This window comes from Exophiala xenobiotica (genome assembly GCF_000835505.1).
Source record: "Exophiala xenobiotica strain CBS 118157 unplaced genomic scaffold supercont1.1, whole genome shotgun sequence".
Taxonomy (NCBI): domain Eukaryota; kingdom Fungi; phylum Ascomycota; class Eurotiomycetes; order Chaetothyriales; family Herpotrichiellaceae; genus Exophiala; species Exophiala xenobiotica.
Window position 1 is genome coordinate 5,337,201 of NW_013562494.1, and position 16,300 is coordinate 5,353,500.

The 16,300-nt window shown below is 53.2% G+C and overlaps 6 protein-coding genes across 6 annotated transcripts; 2 read left to right on the forward strand and 4 right to left on the reverse strand.

Moving 5' to 3' along the window:
* The first annotated feature begins 91 nt into the window (after positions 1-91).
* PV05_02101 (uncharacterized protein) lies at positions 92-2,418 on the forward strand. Its single transcript, XM_013467179.1, has one exon. The coding sequence runs from the start codon at positions 213-215 to the stop codon at positions 2,340-2,342; it is 2,130 nt and encodes a 709-aa protein (XP_013322633.1). The 5' UTR covers positions 92-212; the 3' UTR covers positions 2,343-2,418.
* A 216-nt stretch (positions 2,419-2,634) lies between these two features.
* On the forward strand, positions 2,635-5,856 carry PV05_02102 (elongation factor G, mitochondrial). The gene is made up of 3 exons (XM_013467180.1): positions 2,635-2,891; positions 2,945-3,053; positions 3,102-5,856. Exons 1-3 carry the CDS (start codon positions 2,674-2,676, stop codon positions 5,181-5,183), a joined length of 2,409 nt encoding a protein of 802 aa, XP_013322634.1. The 5' UTR covers positions 2,635-2,673; the 3' UTR covers positions 5,184-5,856.
* Positions 5,778-7,312, reverse strand: PV05_02103 (uncharacterized protein). The gene has a single exon (XM_013467181.1). It carries the CDS (start codon positions 7,202-7,204, stop codon positions 6,020-6,022), a length of 1,185 nt encoding a protein of 394 aa, XP_013322635.1. The 5' UTR covers positions 7,205-7,312; the 3' UTR covers positions 5,778-6,019.
* Positions 7,313-7,656: 344 nt separating this feature from the next.
* PV05_02104 (uncharacterized protein) lies at positions 7,657-9,391 on the reverse strand. Its single transcript, XM_013467182.1, has 2 exons — positions 8,887-9,391; positions 7,657-8,825 (listed from the first exon to the last, which is right to left on the reverse strand). Exon 2 carries the CDS (start codon positions 8,626-8,628, stop codon positions 7,729-7,731), a length of 900 nt encoding a protein of 299 aa, XP_013322636.1. The 5' UTR covers positions 8,629-8,825; positions 8,887-9,391; the 3' UTR covers positions 7,657-7,728.
* A 626-nt stretch (positions 9,392-10,017) lies between these two features.
* PV05_02105 (uncharacterized protein) lies at positions 10,018-11,933 on the reverse strand. The gene is made up of 3 exons (XM_013467183.1): positions 11,695-11,933; positions 10,973-11,632; positions 10,018-10,864 (listed from the first exon to the last, which is right to left on the reverse strand). Exons 1-3 carry the CDS (start codon positions 11,894-11,896, stop codon positions 10,116-10,118), a joined length of 1,611 nt encoding a protein of 536 aa, XP_013322637.1. The 5' UTR covers positions 11,897-11,933; the 3' UTR covers positions 10,018-10,115.
* A 2,210-nt stretch (positions 11,934-14,143) lies between these two features.
* Positions 14,144-16,257, reverse strand: PV05_02106 (uncharacterized protein). Its single transcript, XM_013467184.1, has 2 exons — positions 14,683-16,257; positions 14,144-14,630 (listed from the first exon to the last, which is right to left on the reverse strand). The coding sequence occupies exons 1-2, from the start codon at positions 16,135-16,137 to the stop codon at positions 14,433-14,435; spliced, it is 1,653 nt and encodes a 550-aa protein (XP_013322638.1). The 5' UTR covers positions 16,138-16,257; the 3' UTR covers positions 14,144-14,432.
* Positions 16,258-16,300: the final 43 nt, after the last annotated feature.

Consider the following 16,300-nt stretch of genomic DNA (forward strand, 5'->3'; position numbering starts at 1 on the left):
GTTGGGGTGACGGCGACGGATCGAGAACGCGCCAAGGATGACGACGTAGCGCAGGGAGCAGCAACCAAAGCTGAGCCAACACCAGCCTTCACAGCAACCGTTCACGCCTTCACCTACGAGTACCACCTCTGTTTGCTCTTTGTCAGGCCCTGGAAAATGGATCGATAGTAGGGACAAAGGATCCCTCAGCGAGCCCGCGACCAACCGCCACCATGGCTAATCTACTGCCTTTTCGCGACATCAACGTCCACGCTTCCACGAGCCACTATGCCTTTACCTCGCCCTCTACTCCCTCTGCGCCGACTCTTGTTGTAGAAAGACCATCTGGAGATATCAGGCTGAACAACGGGTCTCTTCTGGGTGCAAAACGTGTCTCAAGTATTGCTGGTATACTGGGCATCATCAAGCTGAAGCTGGACAAATATGTCATTGTCATTACCAAGGCTCAGCCGATGGGCAGACTTCGGGGGCATATGGTCTACAAAGTGGTGGCTACAGAATTTCTCCCTCTGCGAGAACGGCCTGTCCATGACCCCGACGAAGATACTTACCTTTCGTATCTGAAAACCCTGCTTGCGACCGGACCTATGTACTTCTCATACTCCCTGGATGTCACCTCCAGCTTCCAACGCCAATCCCAGTCAAATTTCTCGCAACCACTGTGGAAAAGAGCCGATGACCGATTCTTCTGGAACCGCTTCATCCAGACTGACCTCATCGACTTCAGGACCGGAGGAGGTTCCTCGACCGGCTTGAAAAGTCAGCAGCAGCCCGGCGCCGATCCCTACATTTTGCCCGTCATGTTCGGCATGCTGGAGATCAAGCCAGCCAAGGTCAAATCCATCAATTTCACCTTCGCCCTTGTCACACGAAGATCGAGGTTTCGTGGTGGTACCAGATACTTCTCTCGAGGTTTGGACGAGCACGGTCATGTCTCCAACTTCAACGAAACTGAGCAGATAGTGGTGTTGAACGACGTTTCTGGTCAGCCAACTGGATATGCTGGCGGTGAGGGTATGCAAAATGGCAAGGCTGGGGGCCAGACCGCCGAGACCCAGATACTGTCTTACGTCCAAACACGTGGAAGTGTACCCGTCTATTGGGCCGAGATCAACAACCTCCGCTATACGCCTAAGATTCAAATCCGTGGTGTCGATTCGGCCGTCGATGCTGCACGTAAGCACTTTGATGAACAAATCAGGATATACGGTGAGAATTACCTGGTCAATCTCGTCAATGCGCGGGGCAGAGAAGAACGCGTAAAGAAGGCATATGAGCAAATGGTTCGCATCCTCGTTAATTCCCCCGACGAATCGATTGAACCTGGCCAACGGACGGATGAGAAGTTCCATGAAATTAGCCCCAACCAGCAGCGGCAACGGATGGATAGACTGCACTACATCTATTTCGACTTTCACAACGAGACAAAGGGCTTGCAATGGCAGCGAGCAGAACTCCTCTTGAATGAGTTGATGGACGGCTTGAAGAAGGGAGGATATTTCCGCGGCGTGGAAATGCCAGGCAATCCCTCAGGTGCTCTCGAGATCAGGTCGCTACAGTCTGCAGTCGTGCGAACAAATTGTATGGATTGCCTTGACCGTACCAATGTCGTTCAAAGTATGCTGGGGAGGTGGGCATTGACCCAGCAATTCCAAGATCTCGGTCTGCTGCAACCAGGTGAACGAGCTGACAACGACCGTGATTTCGAATTTCTGTTCCGCAATATCTGGGCGGACAATGCCGACGTCGTTTCGAAAGCTTACTCCGGCACGGGTGCTCTGAAAACCGATTTCACGCGCACTGGCAATCGCACGAAGGCCGGAATGGCCCAAGATTTCACCAACTCTTCCACGCGATACATCCGCAACAATTTCTTGGATGGACCTCGACAAGACGGATTTGACCTTTTCCTGGGTACTCATCTCCCGTCAACGTACGGCGTGGGATCGTCATTGACGTTCAAGGATCGACGACCCCTCATAATACAAGCAGTGCCTTATGTCTTTGCTGCCTCGGTATTCATTGTGTTAATCTCGATGCTCACAAGTAGACCACCTCAGGCGGCTGTTTGGCCGTTGCGGCTGCTTGTTATCTCATGTCTGATTGTGGCGGGTTGGTCTTTCCAGTTTATGTATGCACACGGTCTGCTCTATGTCAACTGGCCAAAATTGAATACGCCTCAATTCGCGCTTGACGGGTATGCTGAGGCTCTATCTCGAGCTCACAAAGACAAGGTGATCGGGCCGCTGATCGCAGCATCCGAGGGCAAGGATAGAAGGGCACGCAATATCAGCACAGCAAACATGGGGTATATGGAAGAGGGCAAAAAGAGAATAGAATAGACTGCAGACCAGGTTGCCACGACTTTTACTACAGATAGACAGACCCCAATGATTACACAATCTTCCGGCATACGACCTTCAACAACGTCTTGCCCTTCGGTTCAACCAGATCCCTACAAGTGTGCGGTGTAGCTCATATGGTACTCCGTAGACGTCGCTCCAAAAGCTCAGCCTTGTCCGGAGTAAAGCGAATCTCTTATTGGCGGATTGTGCAAGGCTGAAAAGACCCTCCTTGGCGCGGATATGGAGCTTCAAAAAAAAAGTTGCCCGAAAGCAACCGGCATTGGCTGCGCGTCCATTGACCCTGCCGACCTCGCCATCAACCGTCAAGATGAGTGCTTCGTATGCGGTGCGAAGCCAATCTAGGCTCCTAGGGAGCGCTCTGCGCACACAGACTTCGCGACTAGGCCGACAATGGGTCTGCCGGCGATGTGCATCTACCGTCGCCCTGCAGAGCTACTCCGCAAGCCTGAAATCGCAGTCAATACAATGGCCATTGGACCGCAGGTGGCAGCAAAGACGGGGTGCTGCTGGAGCGGCCGCTGCAATGTGAGTTGCTGGTCTGTCCTCTCAGTAAATCGTCCCATACTGACATTCCCTAGGCTCGAGGAAGCTTCAGACCCCGACTCGCTGTCTCAAGAGACAATCATCGAAAATCTCTCCGGAGAAGAGGCTCACAGGCTCTCGAGAGTACGGAATATTGGTATAGCTGTTAGTCAGAGCATTACCACGCTGGAATGCCCAAGCTGACTTCTTCAGGCTCATATCGACTCCGGCAAAACCACCGCCACAGAGCGAGTGCTCTTCTACACCGGTCGTATCAACGCTATCCACGAAGTACGAGGCAAAGACTCTGTTGGTGCAAAGATGGACTCTATGGAACTTGAAAGAGAAAAGGGCATCACCATTCAATCTGCGGCAACCTACTGCGATTGGGTTAAAAGGGAGGATGGCAAGGAGGAGAAATACCACATCAACTTGATCGATACCCCCGGCCACATTGACTTCACGATTGAAGTTGAACGAGCACTCCGAGTTCTCGACGGTGCTGTCATGATCCTGTGTGCCGTGTCAGGTGTCCAGAGTCAGACCATGACTGTTCACCGACAGATGCAAAGGTACAACGTTCCTCGAATCAGCTTTATCAACAAAATGGATCGAATGGGGGCGAATCCATTCAAGGCCGTCGATCAGATTAACAAGAAGCTCAAGATTGCCGCTGCCGCCGTTCAGGTGCCTATAGGTGCCGAAGACGAGTTCAAAGGGGTGGTCGACTTGGTTAGGATGAAAACTTACTACGCCGAGGGTTCACGGGGGGAGATCATCGTCACTAAGGACGAGATCCCTGCCGAGGTTCAAGAGCTTGTGAAGGAACGACGGGCTATGCTGATCGAATCGCTGGCCGATGTCGATGAGGAGATGGCCAATATGTTCCTGGACGAGCAGGAGCCGACAGTGGAACAACTCAAGGCAGCTATTCGGCGAGCAACAATCTCTCTCAAATTCACGCCCGTTTTCATGGGCTCTGCATTGGCGGACAAATTCGTCCAACCCATGCTCGACGGAGTTTGCGACTATCTACCCAACCCATCTGAAGTTGCCAACATGGCTTTAGATCGTCGGCAAAAAGAAGCTCCTGTCAAATTGATCCCTTACAATTCACTGCCCTTCGTCGGCCTAGCGTTCAAGCTGGAAGAATCCAACTTTGGGCAACTTACGTACATCCGTGTCTATCAGGGCAAGTTGACGAAAGGAATGTTCGTCTTCAATGCCCGGACTGACAAGCGGGTCAAAATTCCTCGAATTGTCCGAATGCACTCCAACGAAATGGAAGAAGTGAACGAAATTGGTGCGGGAGAAATCTGCGCCGTGTTTGGAGTCGACTGTGCATCAGGCGATACTTTTACCGACGGCCAGCTTGGTTACAGCATGAGCAGCATGTACGTGCCCGAACCGGTCATCTCCCTCAGCATCAAACCGAAGAACAACAAGGACCTACCACATTTCTCCAAAGCCATAGCCCGATTCCAGCGCGAAGATCCCACGTTCAGAGTCCATTTCGATACAGAGAGTGAACAGACCATCATTTCCGGCATGGGTGAGCTCCATCTTGAAGTCTACGTTGAGCGCATGCGACGAGAGTACAAGGTTGACTGCGAGACTGGAGCACCACAAGTCGCCTACCGTGAAACCATCTCTAAGAGAGTCGACTTTGATCATCTGCTCAAGAAACAAACCGGTGGTGCTGGTGATTACGCGCGTGTCATGGGTTGGATGGAGCCCAAGGGAAATCTTGAGGGCAACCACTTCGAGGAACAAGTCGTTGGTGGTTCCATCTCGGAGAAGTTCTTGTTTGCTTGTGAAAAAGGTTTCCTGCAGGCTTGCGAGAGAGGTCCATTAATCGGTCACAAAGTCTTGGGAACTACGATGGTTGTCAACGATGGTGCGACTCACATGACCGATTCGAGTGAAATGGCATTCAAGATCGCCACACAGCAGGCTTTCCGCAAGGCATTCGCACAGGCCGAACCTGTGGTTCTAGAGCCGCTGATGAAGACGGTCGTGACAGCTCCGACAGAGTTCCAGGGCAATGTTGTGGGTCTGTTGCAGAAACGAAACGCGGTCATCAATGATACCGAAGTCGGCGTTGACGACTTTACAGTATGGGCAGACGCCAGTCTGAACGGGATGTTCGGCTTCAGTGGGAACTTGCGAGCGGCAACGCAGGGCAAGGGAGAGTTCACCATGGAATTCAGCCACTATGAACGGGCGCCAGCGCAGGTGCAGAAGGAATTGGTTGCGAAGTACCAAAAGGCTCAAGCTGAAAGGAACAAGAAATAGAGCGCCTCAAACATCGTGGTTGTTTTAGGGGGTCGGTGAGATGACTGCAATGGCAGCGTCGAAGCCGAGGCATATGGAGAAACAGCCGTCACACTGCAGCCACACTGAAGGGTCCATTCAACTCCCCATCACTCCCTAATGAGCTCGTCCAGTACGAGAATCCTGTTTCAGTACCTCCGGCTTTAAGGTCTCGTCTGGACAGCTTTTAGGAGCAGCCATGTTCCGGTCCCAAGCACAACTGGCGCCATTACCGAGGGATTTTTCTCAACCAGGGCTATCCCATGTGCTTGGAATCTCCCGAATGGTTACTCCATCTTGACGCAGATACGAGTACTGTCTGAGGAGGTCTGGCTTGACACTCTGCCCGAGGGTCATCTTGTACCATACGCGTCGGTCGCCGCCGAGGCAAGGAAGCAAAGAGTCCTCGGTTTACGGCGTGGCGTGATGTTCAGAAGGCATGGTAGATTGCACTTTTATGCATAATGTTTGTCTTACTAGATCTCCGCTCGAAGCGAAAAAGCAGGGCTTTGCGATGGCGTTTGGCGGGATGTATATGTTCAAGTCCATGTAATATACAATTACAATTACCTTTGAGGACAGAGGTAGAGACATAGGCAGAGGCGATGCAAGCGTAGTATGTGCGATTTGGGTACAATAGATCGTGGGGATTCCATTGTAAGTGAACCCTTAGATGGCAATAACTGCTCCCAATCTTGCCAGCACACTGCTGACTACGCATGTGGTCCAGAGACTGACTAGCAGCTACTCCCTAAACGACATCTTCGTGAAGCATAGCCTCCGAGGTAAGCGCTCGTCTTACGCAGCCTTTGACCACCCTACGACATAGCCCTATACACGGCCCTGACGTACGCGATGCTCCTCTCGTTCCCCATGCCGGCGTTCTCCATCTTGTTCATGGCATACGTGATGGTCAACTTCCTGTCCAGGTCCATGATGCCGACACTCCCACCGTAGCCGCCCCAGAAACACACGCGGCCCGCCGGCGGCAGGAAATCCGGCATCGTATCGCCCTGTGGACTGGTGAGTCCGTAGCCCACACCGAGACGCACGGGCAGGTCGATGACCAGATCGGTGCCTTTGAACTGTTCTTGGAAAATCAAGTCGACGGTGCTGGGCGAAAGGAAGGGCGTCGTCCTCGTCCCCGTCCCATCATCATCTCGCGTCTTCTTCCCGCCCAGGGATATGACGGACAAGATCCGCGCGAGGCCCTGGCTGTTCGAATGGCCGTTCCCCGCGCCCATCTCGGCCTGTCGCCACGCCCGTGTGTTGGCCCCGTTGCTGTCCAGCACAGGGTTGGTGAAGACCTTGTACTTGATCGATCCGGCCTGCATGACCGGCAGTGTAGCTGGCACCGGTGGTGGGACGACGTCGGATACACGTGCGTAGTCTTCTTCGCGGGCGCCGAGTTGGAAGTCGGCGTCTAGCGGCTTGCATATCTCGTCCGTCATGAATTGGCCCAGCGTTTTGCCCGTGATGCGTCGGACGACTTCGCCGATCAGATGGCCGTACGTCAGACTGTGGTAGCCTGCCGCCGTGCCTGGTGGCGACCACCATGGTGCCTGTTCGGCGAGCAGGGCTGTGGACTTGGGCACGTCGAGCACGTCGTCGACGGTCACGGGTTCCTGCCAGCCTGCGACGCCGGACGTGTGCGAGAGGAGGTGTCGGATCAAGATGTTGGATTTGCCGTTCTGCGCGAATTCCGGCCAGTACTGCGCCACGGGCGCGTTGATGTCCAGTTGGCCGCGGTCGACGAGCAGTAGCGCCGCGAAGGATGTGATTTCCTTGGTCGTCGAGTAGACGTTGACTATCGTGTCCTGCTGCCAGGGCTTGGAATGGGCCGAGTCGACCCAGCCGCCGTACAGGTCGACGACATCGTGGCCTGCGACGTTGACAGTGATGGAGGCACCCAGTTCGGCGCCCGAGTCAAGGTATCCCTGGAAGAGCCTCTTGATTTCGTCGAACTGGGGGTCGCAGTGACCTTGGACTGCGCTGGACGTCATGTTATTTACAATGGCTGTGGTTGTTGGGAAATCACGCAAAGTCTGCAGAAGTCAATGCTGACGCTCGGTCCTTGACCTTAAGATCTCAATATCTTGTTGACGGAGGATGATCACCGCTCGTGTTCTAGAAGTCATGTAGTAGCTTAGGCCGCCATGTTACTCCTTCTGCCAAGAGACTGACTCTGTGGGACGCGTACGCAGTGTCTGTTTGCCCAGACTTCTTGGAGTTGGGGCAGTTTCGATACCTAGGTATTTGTTCGAGTTGTGCCCTTCTCGGCGAGCTCGCAACAGTACCCCGCATGAGTTAGGTATTATACAAGGTATAGTAGGTGTCATTTTGGTAAAAATGTGGTGGTATCAGGATCTTCGTGCCTGAGGCCGTTATGACATTTACGCGAAGACCCATACGCACAAAATGATGATGCTTACGGCAACTCAGCGTCAGTTCTGGGGTTGCAGGGGGATGATTCTCGCATTCTCTATCTAGAATGCATGCGTATGATGCCGCTCTCTCGGCTGTCTTCTCAAGCTTTTCGCATTTCGCCGGTGTAAATCTCATCATCCTCATCCTTCGCAATCCAAAACATATCCTCAGGAGGATTAACCCAGTGTATCTTCCAGCCATTACGACGCCCGTGCTTGTTCCTCATATGGGCCTGAAAGTCCCCTGCTCCATACGGGCTTGTGTTACATCCCTTCACATCGCAGACGTAGCGCCACTCTCTCTGTCTCCCTTTCAATGTCTTCTTCGACGGCCCTGCCGCCCGTTCACCCTTCTTCTTGTCGATCTCCGCATTGCTATTGTCTGGTCGAGGGCGTTTAGCTGGTGGTCTGGCGTCGGAGGGTCCAGAGTCGATGGCCATGGTAGGCGCTTGGTATCGTTCGGCCCGCTCCCTCACTTTTGTCTCCTCGAGGGTCTCCTCATCGAAAGCCGGGCTTGGTTGTCTGCGACGCCGGCTTGGTCCCAGGGCAAGGTCTGAGTTTGCAAGGGCTCGGCCCCTCTCGGTAGCGCCCACATTGCCTCTGGTGGGTGCTCTGGTGGTATTTGGAGGAGGAAGAGAAGGAGGAGAAGCAGAAAGGCGAGCAGCAGGAGACGCAGCAGGAGGAGAAGAAGGACCAGCACCAGGTGGCGGAGAAAGAGGAGCGGTGGCTGGTGTGATGGGAGCAGCGGCAGGCGGGTCGAGTTGCTCATTGAGCCAGACAGCGTCCACAAATGCGTCCAAGTCGAAATGGTGTCGGAGATCCCGTAGGATGCTTCTCATGGCCTCATTGCGGCTGGTGCGGCTGTATCTGGAGACAATGTCGCCCAGTAGGATGCGAACATCGGCCGGATTCTCTGGGCGAATCGCCCTCATTGCTGCTTCTGCGTAAACCTCGAGATCTCGGTCTGCCTGTTGCTTGAGGGTGCTGCTTGAAAGAGACATGTTGAAAGAAGTGATTCAAGTGTGTTTGATGCTGGCTAAACCTCGGAGAGTCTGTGAAGAGATGGGCGGGTGTATCCGGCGCTAAATAAGTCTGAAGATGTGAAATATTTGGGAAATGTGAAGCTTTTGTGGGTGGGAGAGGTTGCGTTCCATTGTGCCAAGAGCAGGTAGTGAATGGGCGTCGGTGAGGGTGACGCCTACCGCGGAACGATCGTGAGTGTGGTAATAAATAGCAAACAGGAGGGTTTCAGTACGAACGGTGCTGTGACAAGTGAACATGATGGAGATGTACTCCCACATAAAGCAGTCTTTCATGTTCCTGGAGTGAGCGGAAAGATGACACTGTCGCGATTGCTTCCTTGCGTTGTGAATCCCCATGAGGAGCTCGCCAGCCCAGATCAAGACCTACGAGGCAGATAGCCACTAGAACCACGCTGTACAAAACAAGTGTTCAGAGGCCGATGTGCTGGATAAAGCCTCCATCGTAACCAGGCCTTCTTACAGTGATAGCATTCATGTACCGGTCCGGGAGAAACACACCTTCAGAAGCCAAATGCCCGACAGGGGTACCCCATAGCAGACACCCTCCAGCATCTTGATGTTGTCCAAGAGGACGACACATCGAGACAATCCCATGTGTGTGTAGTGGTCACCGCGTGCTCAGAAACGTATTATGTATTATACGTTGTCTGGCCTGTTGTAGTGTGCAGTGTCTTGCCTGACAATAGGGCTTGATGTGCTGACGCACGACTGGACTGGAGAGTGCAGTGTTGCAAAGGGAGGTGAGGTTCAGATTGACGTCCGCCGAAAGTTCACGAGATGCCAAGAGATGGTCACGTGTGGTTTAACTACTGGCGACTCAACCCCCAAATGGGAAACAGGGTGATGCCGCCCTTACAGTGCTGACCCCGTGGCTCGCGCGCGTCGGGTGAGCGATCACCCTTGACTCACTGCTCGTGGGGGCGAAATTTAGGCGGGACGCTATGGCTAGTGTGGCCATTGGCGCTCCCTCCTCTCCCCCAGCCCCTTGGGTCCGCGCGGATTGGAGAAGCTTAGTAAAGGCTTGTTATGGCTCCGTTGTCTCTCGGGTTAGGGGTTGATGTAGCTTAGGTACAGTCTTGCCATTGTTTTCCGTGGTCTTGTTCCGTACGTACCAAGGTTGGTTATCCTTTTGGTAGGTCTCTATAACAGCCTAAGGTGGTCCTAGAGACCTGGTGAGGAGCTCGAGGTGGACTTGCTGCTATGGCCACTGGAGAAGTCACGCGATCTATGCGGCCCGGGCTCCAGTACATTGTAACTACTGCATGATGCACTTACATAGGTAATATCTCCATTCTCCATCATAGTGCAGATCATCCGGCTCACCGGCATCTTCATTTCTCAAGGACTCAAACTTCCGGAACGTTTCCCCTCCTTTTCGCTTTGCCCAACCACCTCCAAAACCTTTCCCCATCCTTCTATGCTAATCTGAAGTCTCTGGCAAGGAATCACACCTCGTTCTTCTCCGTGGAGGGCAAATCCAGGTTCTCCGGATTCTCCACATGCTGGACGGCCTCACCCTCGCCGGTCGAACCCTTGGGCTCCACCTGGGCAACAGTCTCCTCCTGGCGCAAGAACTCGTCGAGGTGGCGATGGGGCAGTTTGCGTGCCACTCGCACGGGATCGAAGATGGACTTTGATGCGGCGAAGATCTCGTCCATCTCCTCGAGGCTGCGGCCCGCGGTCTCTGGAAAAAGGAAGAAGATTATGGGCACAAAGGCCGCGTTGAGCGCCGCGTACACGATAAAATACTGGTACCCGATGTCCGTGAAGGCCACAGGCGTGATTTCGGCCACCAGGAAGTTGAACAGCCACGACACAGCCGTGGATATGCCGCAGACCGCGGCGCGCAGGTGCACCGGGGCGATCTCCGAAGCGTACAGGAACGGGATTCCCAAGAAGCCAATCGTGTAGACGACGTAATAAAGGAACAGGAAGAAGACGGCCGCCTTGAGGGCTGAGCTGTTGTTCGGGTTCGACACTAGTCCTGTCAGGCAGGCCATACAGACGGCCATGCTGCTAGAACTGAACAGCATCAGTTTGCGTCGGCCAAAGCGGTCGACTGTCCATGAACAGAGACATGAGCCCAGGATGATGGCGAATTGTGACGCCGCGGCGAGGATGCGAGAGAGTGTCGCGTCGAAGTGCAGGTCGGATTCATAGATGGAGGAGGCGTAATATGTGATTGCATTGACACCTGATGAATTTGTTAGCCAGGTCTGTCCACTGAATGAAGAAACAGATTTGACAGCATGCCGATAAAGAACCCAAAACAGGATTTAAAAACGTATATGAAATGACTTACCAGTCATTTGAAGGAAGATCTGCACGCTCGCGGCCAGCACAACTCGATGAAACGTTCTCTGAGGTCCCATTTTGAACAAAGCCTTGAGAGACACAGTCCCAGCGAGCTCGAGCGCCGACTCGACATCGCGAATCTCTTTCTGTACCTCATCGTCGAGTGGGTCGATGTTGTAGAGCAGACCGATGATCTCACGCGCCTCCTCCACACGGTTCATCTTTATTAGCCAGCGAGGAGATTCGGGCAGGGTAAAGATGAAGGCTAAGACGATAACAGAGAGGACGACTTCAAATGCGAATGGCAAGCGCCATGACACCGACCCGGAGTAGTAGGAGAAACCGAAGTCGAGCCACAAAGCCAGTACCAGGCCGAGGCCGCAAAATATGCCAAACGCTGATACGTGTTCACCACGACTCTCCGCCTTGGAGAGCTCAGACTGCCAGACCGAGACGGTTGCAATGATACCGCCCGTCCCCAAGCCCACGACGATGCGGGAAACAATGAATTGCGCAAAGGAAAACGAGGATGCCATCAGGATGGCGCCGACCATCTGGACTGCGGTCGCCAGAAAGATCGTGCCCCGTCGTCCGAGAACATCGCCTAGAAATGTGCAGGCTAGAGCCCCAAATGTGCCACACAGGGTGTAGAGGGCGATAACGGTGCCTGTGGAAACGGTTAATTATCAAACACACCAGATATCCTGATCGTTGCCGGTACGCCCTTACCTTGGATAGTGGAGTTGTAATGCTTCTGGGGCCCCGTTGCATCAATCACATCCATCTCGGGGAATTGCCTGTTGAAGGACGCCGTGGTGAGGACTCCGCCGGCCACGGCTTGGTTGTAACCAAAGATCATGATCGCAAACATGGCCAAAGCCCATATGGCGGCGTTCAGCCAGCGTCCACGAAGGCCCCAAAAGCGCTTCATTGTGATAAGAAACGAGTTGCGAGTGGAAGCAAGGTAACAAGAAGCCTAATCGGCGTTGTTTACCAGATGTTTTGGATAGTTTTCCCACCCCAGGTGTCAGCGAACATGAGAAGGAGAGATGAGCTGTTGGACTGTTTCCGGCAGCATTTGTATGACTCCCCGCCCGGTAATATACTGAAGCCGGGCGGGCAAATTCCGAGTCGTTCCTGCTTCAAGGTACAACCTTTTCACAACTTTGGAGAGGGGACGTAGATCCCTTTGCGTCGGTTGTCGGATAATCCTTCGGATACATCTTCAGCGGGTCTGATTGGTGTGATCTCACAGCCTTGAAAGCCGTGGTCGGCTATGCGGTAGCTTCAAGGCCTTTGGAAAGCTTCAACGACTGGCTCGTCTTACTAGTGCAATACGCATACTGGGTGTCACATTAGCGAACACAGTACCTAGGTAGGCTTGACCCAATAGCCAGCTTCCAAACTCTCCCAGAGTAGCCGGAGTCTAGCCCCTCGTCACGAGTCGTGCACCCTCGGCTTTAGCTGACTCTAAAGTATTGATATTTGCCAGTCCCGCCCAGTTGTGTCATATGACGATCGGGAGGTTCTCCAAGGGGTTTGGACGCTGTTAGATGTCCGGCATAGAGTTCCCATCGTTGCAGTCCCATGATGGTGAGTGCATGAGTAACTGTAGGCGTTGCCATAATATTTAGGATTTGCCAATTGGTAGTTCTCCGGACCACAAATCAACTCCGTCGCATGACTGCGCAGCCACTTGATATCAAAATCAACGAACCTCACGTGCACGCAATCGAGACCCAAACGATGGCTGCAGTCATGGCTGAAGGGTGCGGTAGTCGAGAAGGCAATTCGCGGCCAGCAGGCCCCGACGTGGAATGGACGCCATTTTATACGTGAGGTTGCAGAGTCGAAGGAGAAAGGGGGGAGTGCAGAAGGGGACCGGAAGAGCAGAAGTCAAACCACAGAGATCCAAAAATGGGAGTCCACCAAGTTTCGCCAATAGTAGGTCTAGTCCCGGGAAGAGACGTGCAAGGGGACTGCAACAGGAATTAGACCGTCAAGGCGCGGGTAGGTTGAAGCGTGGGTTGAAGCGTGGGTCCAAGGGTAAGAAGAGGTGCGAAGAGGGTTGAGTCGCGAGCAGATGGTGATAAAAGCGGCATCGGTCTAGGTGAGTACCCACGTGAGCTCCAAGTAGATTTCACAATGCTTGAGATGCCAAGGCCACGTAGGACCACGGGTGTGGATTAAGATCCACCGTATAGACTACGGTAAAGTACTCAACTCCACGACCTCAAGCTGCGGATAGGACAGGAACTTTCACAACTTCAAATCCACCATCAAGCCAGTTCATCAGCCCGTTTACGAACCCCCCAGCCGATCACTTAAGAGCCGGCAAGATGCTCTACCACACCCTCCGCAGTCGCCTGCCACTTCTCGGCTCCTTGATCCCACAAACACGATTCCTGAGCACCTCCACCACCATTCCTCGAAGCACATTCAGCACTGCTCTCCAAAGCTCATTGCGTCCTCAGTCACGGTCGCCAGTCTCACAATGCACGCTGTCATTAGCAAATCAAGTGCGAGGAATGAAGACACGCTCCTCGGTCAAGAGATTATGTGAAGGCTGCAAGGTACCAGATCCCCAAGAATACTCCTTTCACCCCGGCGAACAGCCCCCCAGTGACGAGATAAATTGCTAACACCCATTTCCTCACCCAGGCTGTCCGGCGCAAGAATCGCGTCTTCATCATCTGTGATAAGAACCCGAAACATAAACAGAGGCAAGGGAAATAGATGAGGCTTTTGAGGAGACGAGTGAAGAAATGGTTGTGTAATTACAGCTACAGAAGGACACAAGCGCCGCGTCGAACGACTCGAATGGCTCCTTCGTGAAAGCTGGGCAACGAAAGCGTTGGCGGCAATATCAGTGGGTTACAAATACCACCGTCCCAGAACCAGCTTGCGTCAGGCAAGATAGCTTACGACGAACCAAAGACCCCATGCAGGCTGCACGACTGACTAGGGCGCGATGCTGGCATGTGAGGAATGCCACCGGAGCACAAGGGAAAGACGCCAGAAGGATTATGGACTTGGCAACTCGGCTCTTGTACAAAAGGACTTTCATGCTGCTCCTGTAGTGGACAGAGTGACATGGACACAAGGACGGCCATCAGAGGGCGAGAGGATGGAGCTATTGAGCACAAGGGGATCGTTCTCGAAGACAGGTCTGAAAGGATACAAGCAATGGAGACACTTGATGTGTGAATATGGCCTATGCAAAAAGCCCGTCTTGACAGCTCAAGCACATCCGACTTCCCTGGCTGTTAAGCTTGGGAGTATCCTGTTACATCCTAAATGACTCTCGGGATTCGCACAGGATACCGAGACCTGCAAATGGTGTCATGCCGACTATTCTTCTTTTCCTGCGCTTCCCGCATCTCCGAGATCTCCCACTCCTTCTGCACCATACACTGAAGAAATTAGTTCATTTCCATTCATAACGCAATACTGGATCTGTCCAACAATCACAGCAGCACAATTCCAATACCGCCCCTCTTCGACTCATCAGGCATATTCTTCTCGTTCACACCACCATTAATTGGCTTCGTCCGCCAATTGTATAAATAGTGATGCAACTGTCCGTCACCAGCACCGAACTTCAGATCCTGCAGGAACATGGGATTATCGTGCAGCGTCAGCGCATTGAACACATCGAATTTGGCCTGGTCCATTATTAGCGTCCAATCCCCATCCCAAGGACAGGCAGGAGCTCACCTTCTTCGCTTCAATCAACAAATCCTGTGCAATCTGCTGTAGTCTCGGCTTCAATCCCTTTTCCTTTGGATTGAAAGCCTGATCTGTAGCATAGTAATACAAATACGCTGCGCGGATCTTTTCGTGTTTTTGACTCATCGGACCAATGACACTGCTCTCGAGGCAGTAAAAGCTCGCAAAGTCCGTAATCTTGCCGTCTTTTTCAACGACGAACGACCACACGACTTGATCCTCGGACTTTTGTCTGTTGAAGAACCAGTGATCGATTTCGGCGCGATTGAACTCTTGGACCAAATCGAACCGCTTCAAGTATCGCGTCAGCAGGTCCAAGGCTGGTTCAATGTCCTTCTCCTGCATGGCGCGCCATCCGGACGTGCTTGGGTTAGGAGGTAACTGGTTGCGCGCGATCATCTTGGCAGCCGTGCTGTTTGGCGGAAGTGGAGAGAAGCCGACCTCGTACAGTTTCAGCCAGTCCAGACTGCGGTGAAAGTAGCGACAGCTCCCGACGGGTGTTGGCAAGACAACTCCGCCGGTGTAAATAGCCTGGTAGACTCCTTCCAAGTGACATCTTCGCGTAACTTCTTTGATGAGCACCGGTGCTAGTCTGCGTGACCTCAGCTTCTTGTGGACACACATATAATTGATCTCGACGACGTCGAGGACATTTTCTCGTATTCGGAGCTTGATGGGAATGCCAAATATGGTTGCGACAAGTAGGCGGCTGGGTCCTTTGGCTCGAACGCCTATGTGCCAGCTCTTTTTCCAGCCCGGGGATTTCAGCGCCCAGTCGAGGAAGACAGCAGAATAGTTGAATCGGAACATGGCGTGATCGTCCTCGACATAGTGTAACGAGAGCAGGTTGTATACTTCTTTGACCTCCGCATCGTTGCTCAGGTCGAGCTCGACCCATTCGTAGCCTTCAGGTAGAGGAGCGGCAGTCTTGGGCACCAGTTCCGGGATGACCTCTTTGATAGGACCGTCGGGCTTTTCTGCCTCTGGTCTCTCATCGAAGCGAGGGACAGGCTGTGTGGCCCAGAATTTGTACGAGGCCATGTCTTTCTGGTTCTTGCCGTTCAGCGACATTCCGCTCAGCAGCTCCTGCAGATCCATCTTTCTGAGAGCTTCGGCGGCCTTTTCGGTTGGCATTCCTGCTAGCTCGCCTTTGAGCGTGGGGTTCATCTCGAGAAGCTGCTTGATGTGGTCGTTGGACAATTTCGAGGCAGGCTGGGAGGAGGAGGATTCTGCGGGTTCGGAGGATTTATTGCCAGTAAGGGCAGAGACTATTTTCGACTTCTTTGACTTCTTTTTCTTCTTCTTTTGTTTTGAGGCTGTCGAAGTTGCTTGGTCCTGTGCGCCTTCGGTGCCATCTTGTGGTTGTTCCTCGGTCTCGGATTCTGACTCGAGTTGTTCTTCGCGCTGTTCTAGCGGTGCGCCCGTAGGGTGGGAGTCGGCCATCCTGAGAAGTCGAAGGAAAGACCTGGAAGTTGAGGATATTGGATACGAGGTAAGGCGAGGGAGAAGGGGAGGCCGTGAGATGGAAGGATTTGTTGCTGCAGATGACCCCACAATCCTGTGAGGATGTCCACGATGTCCTCCTGGGCTGAAAACAGGTTCTCCG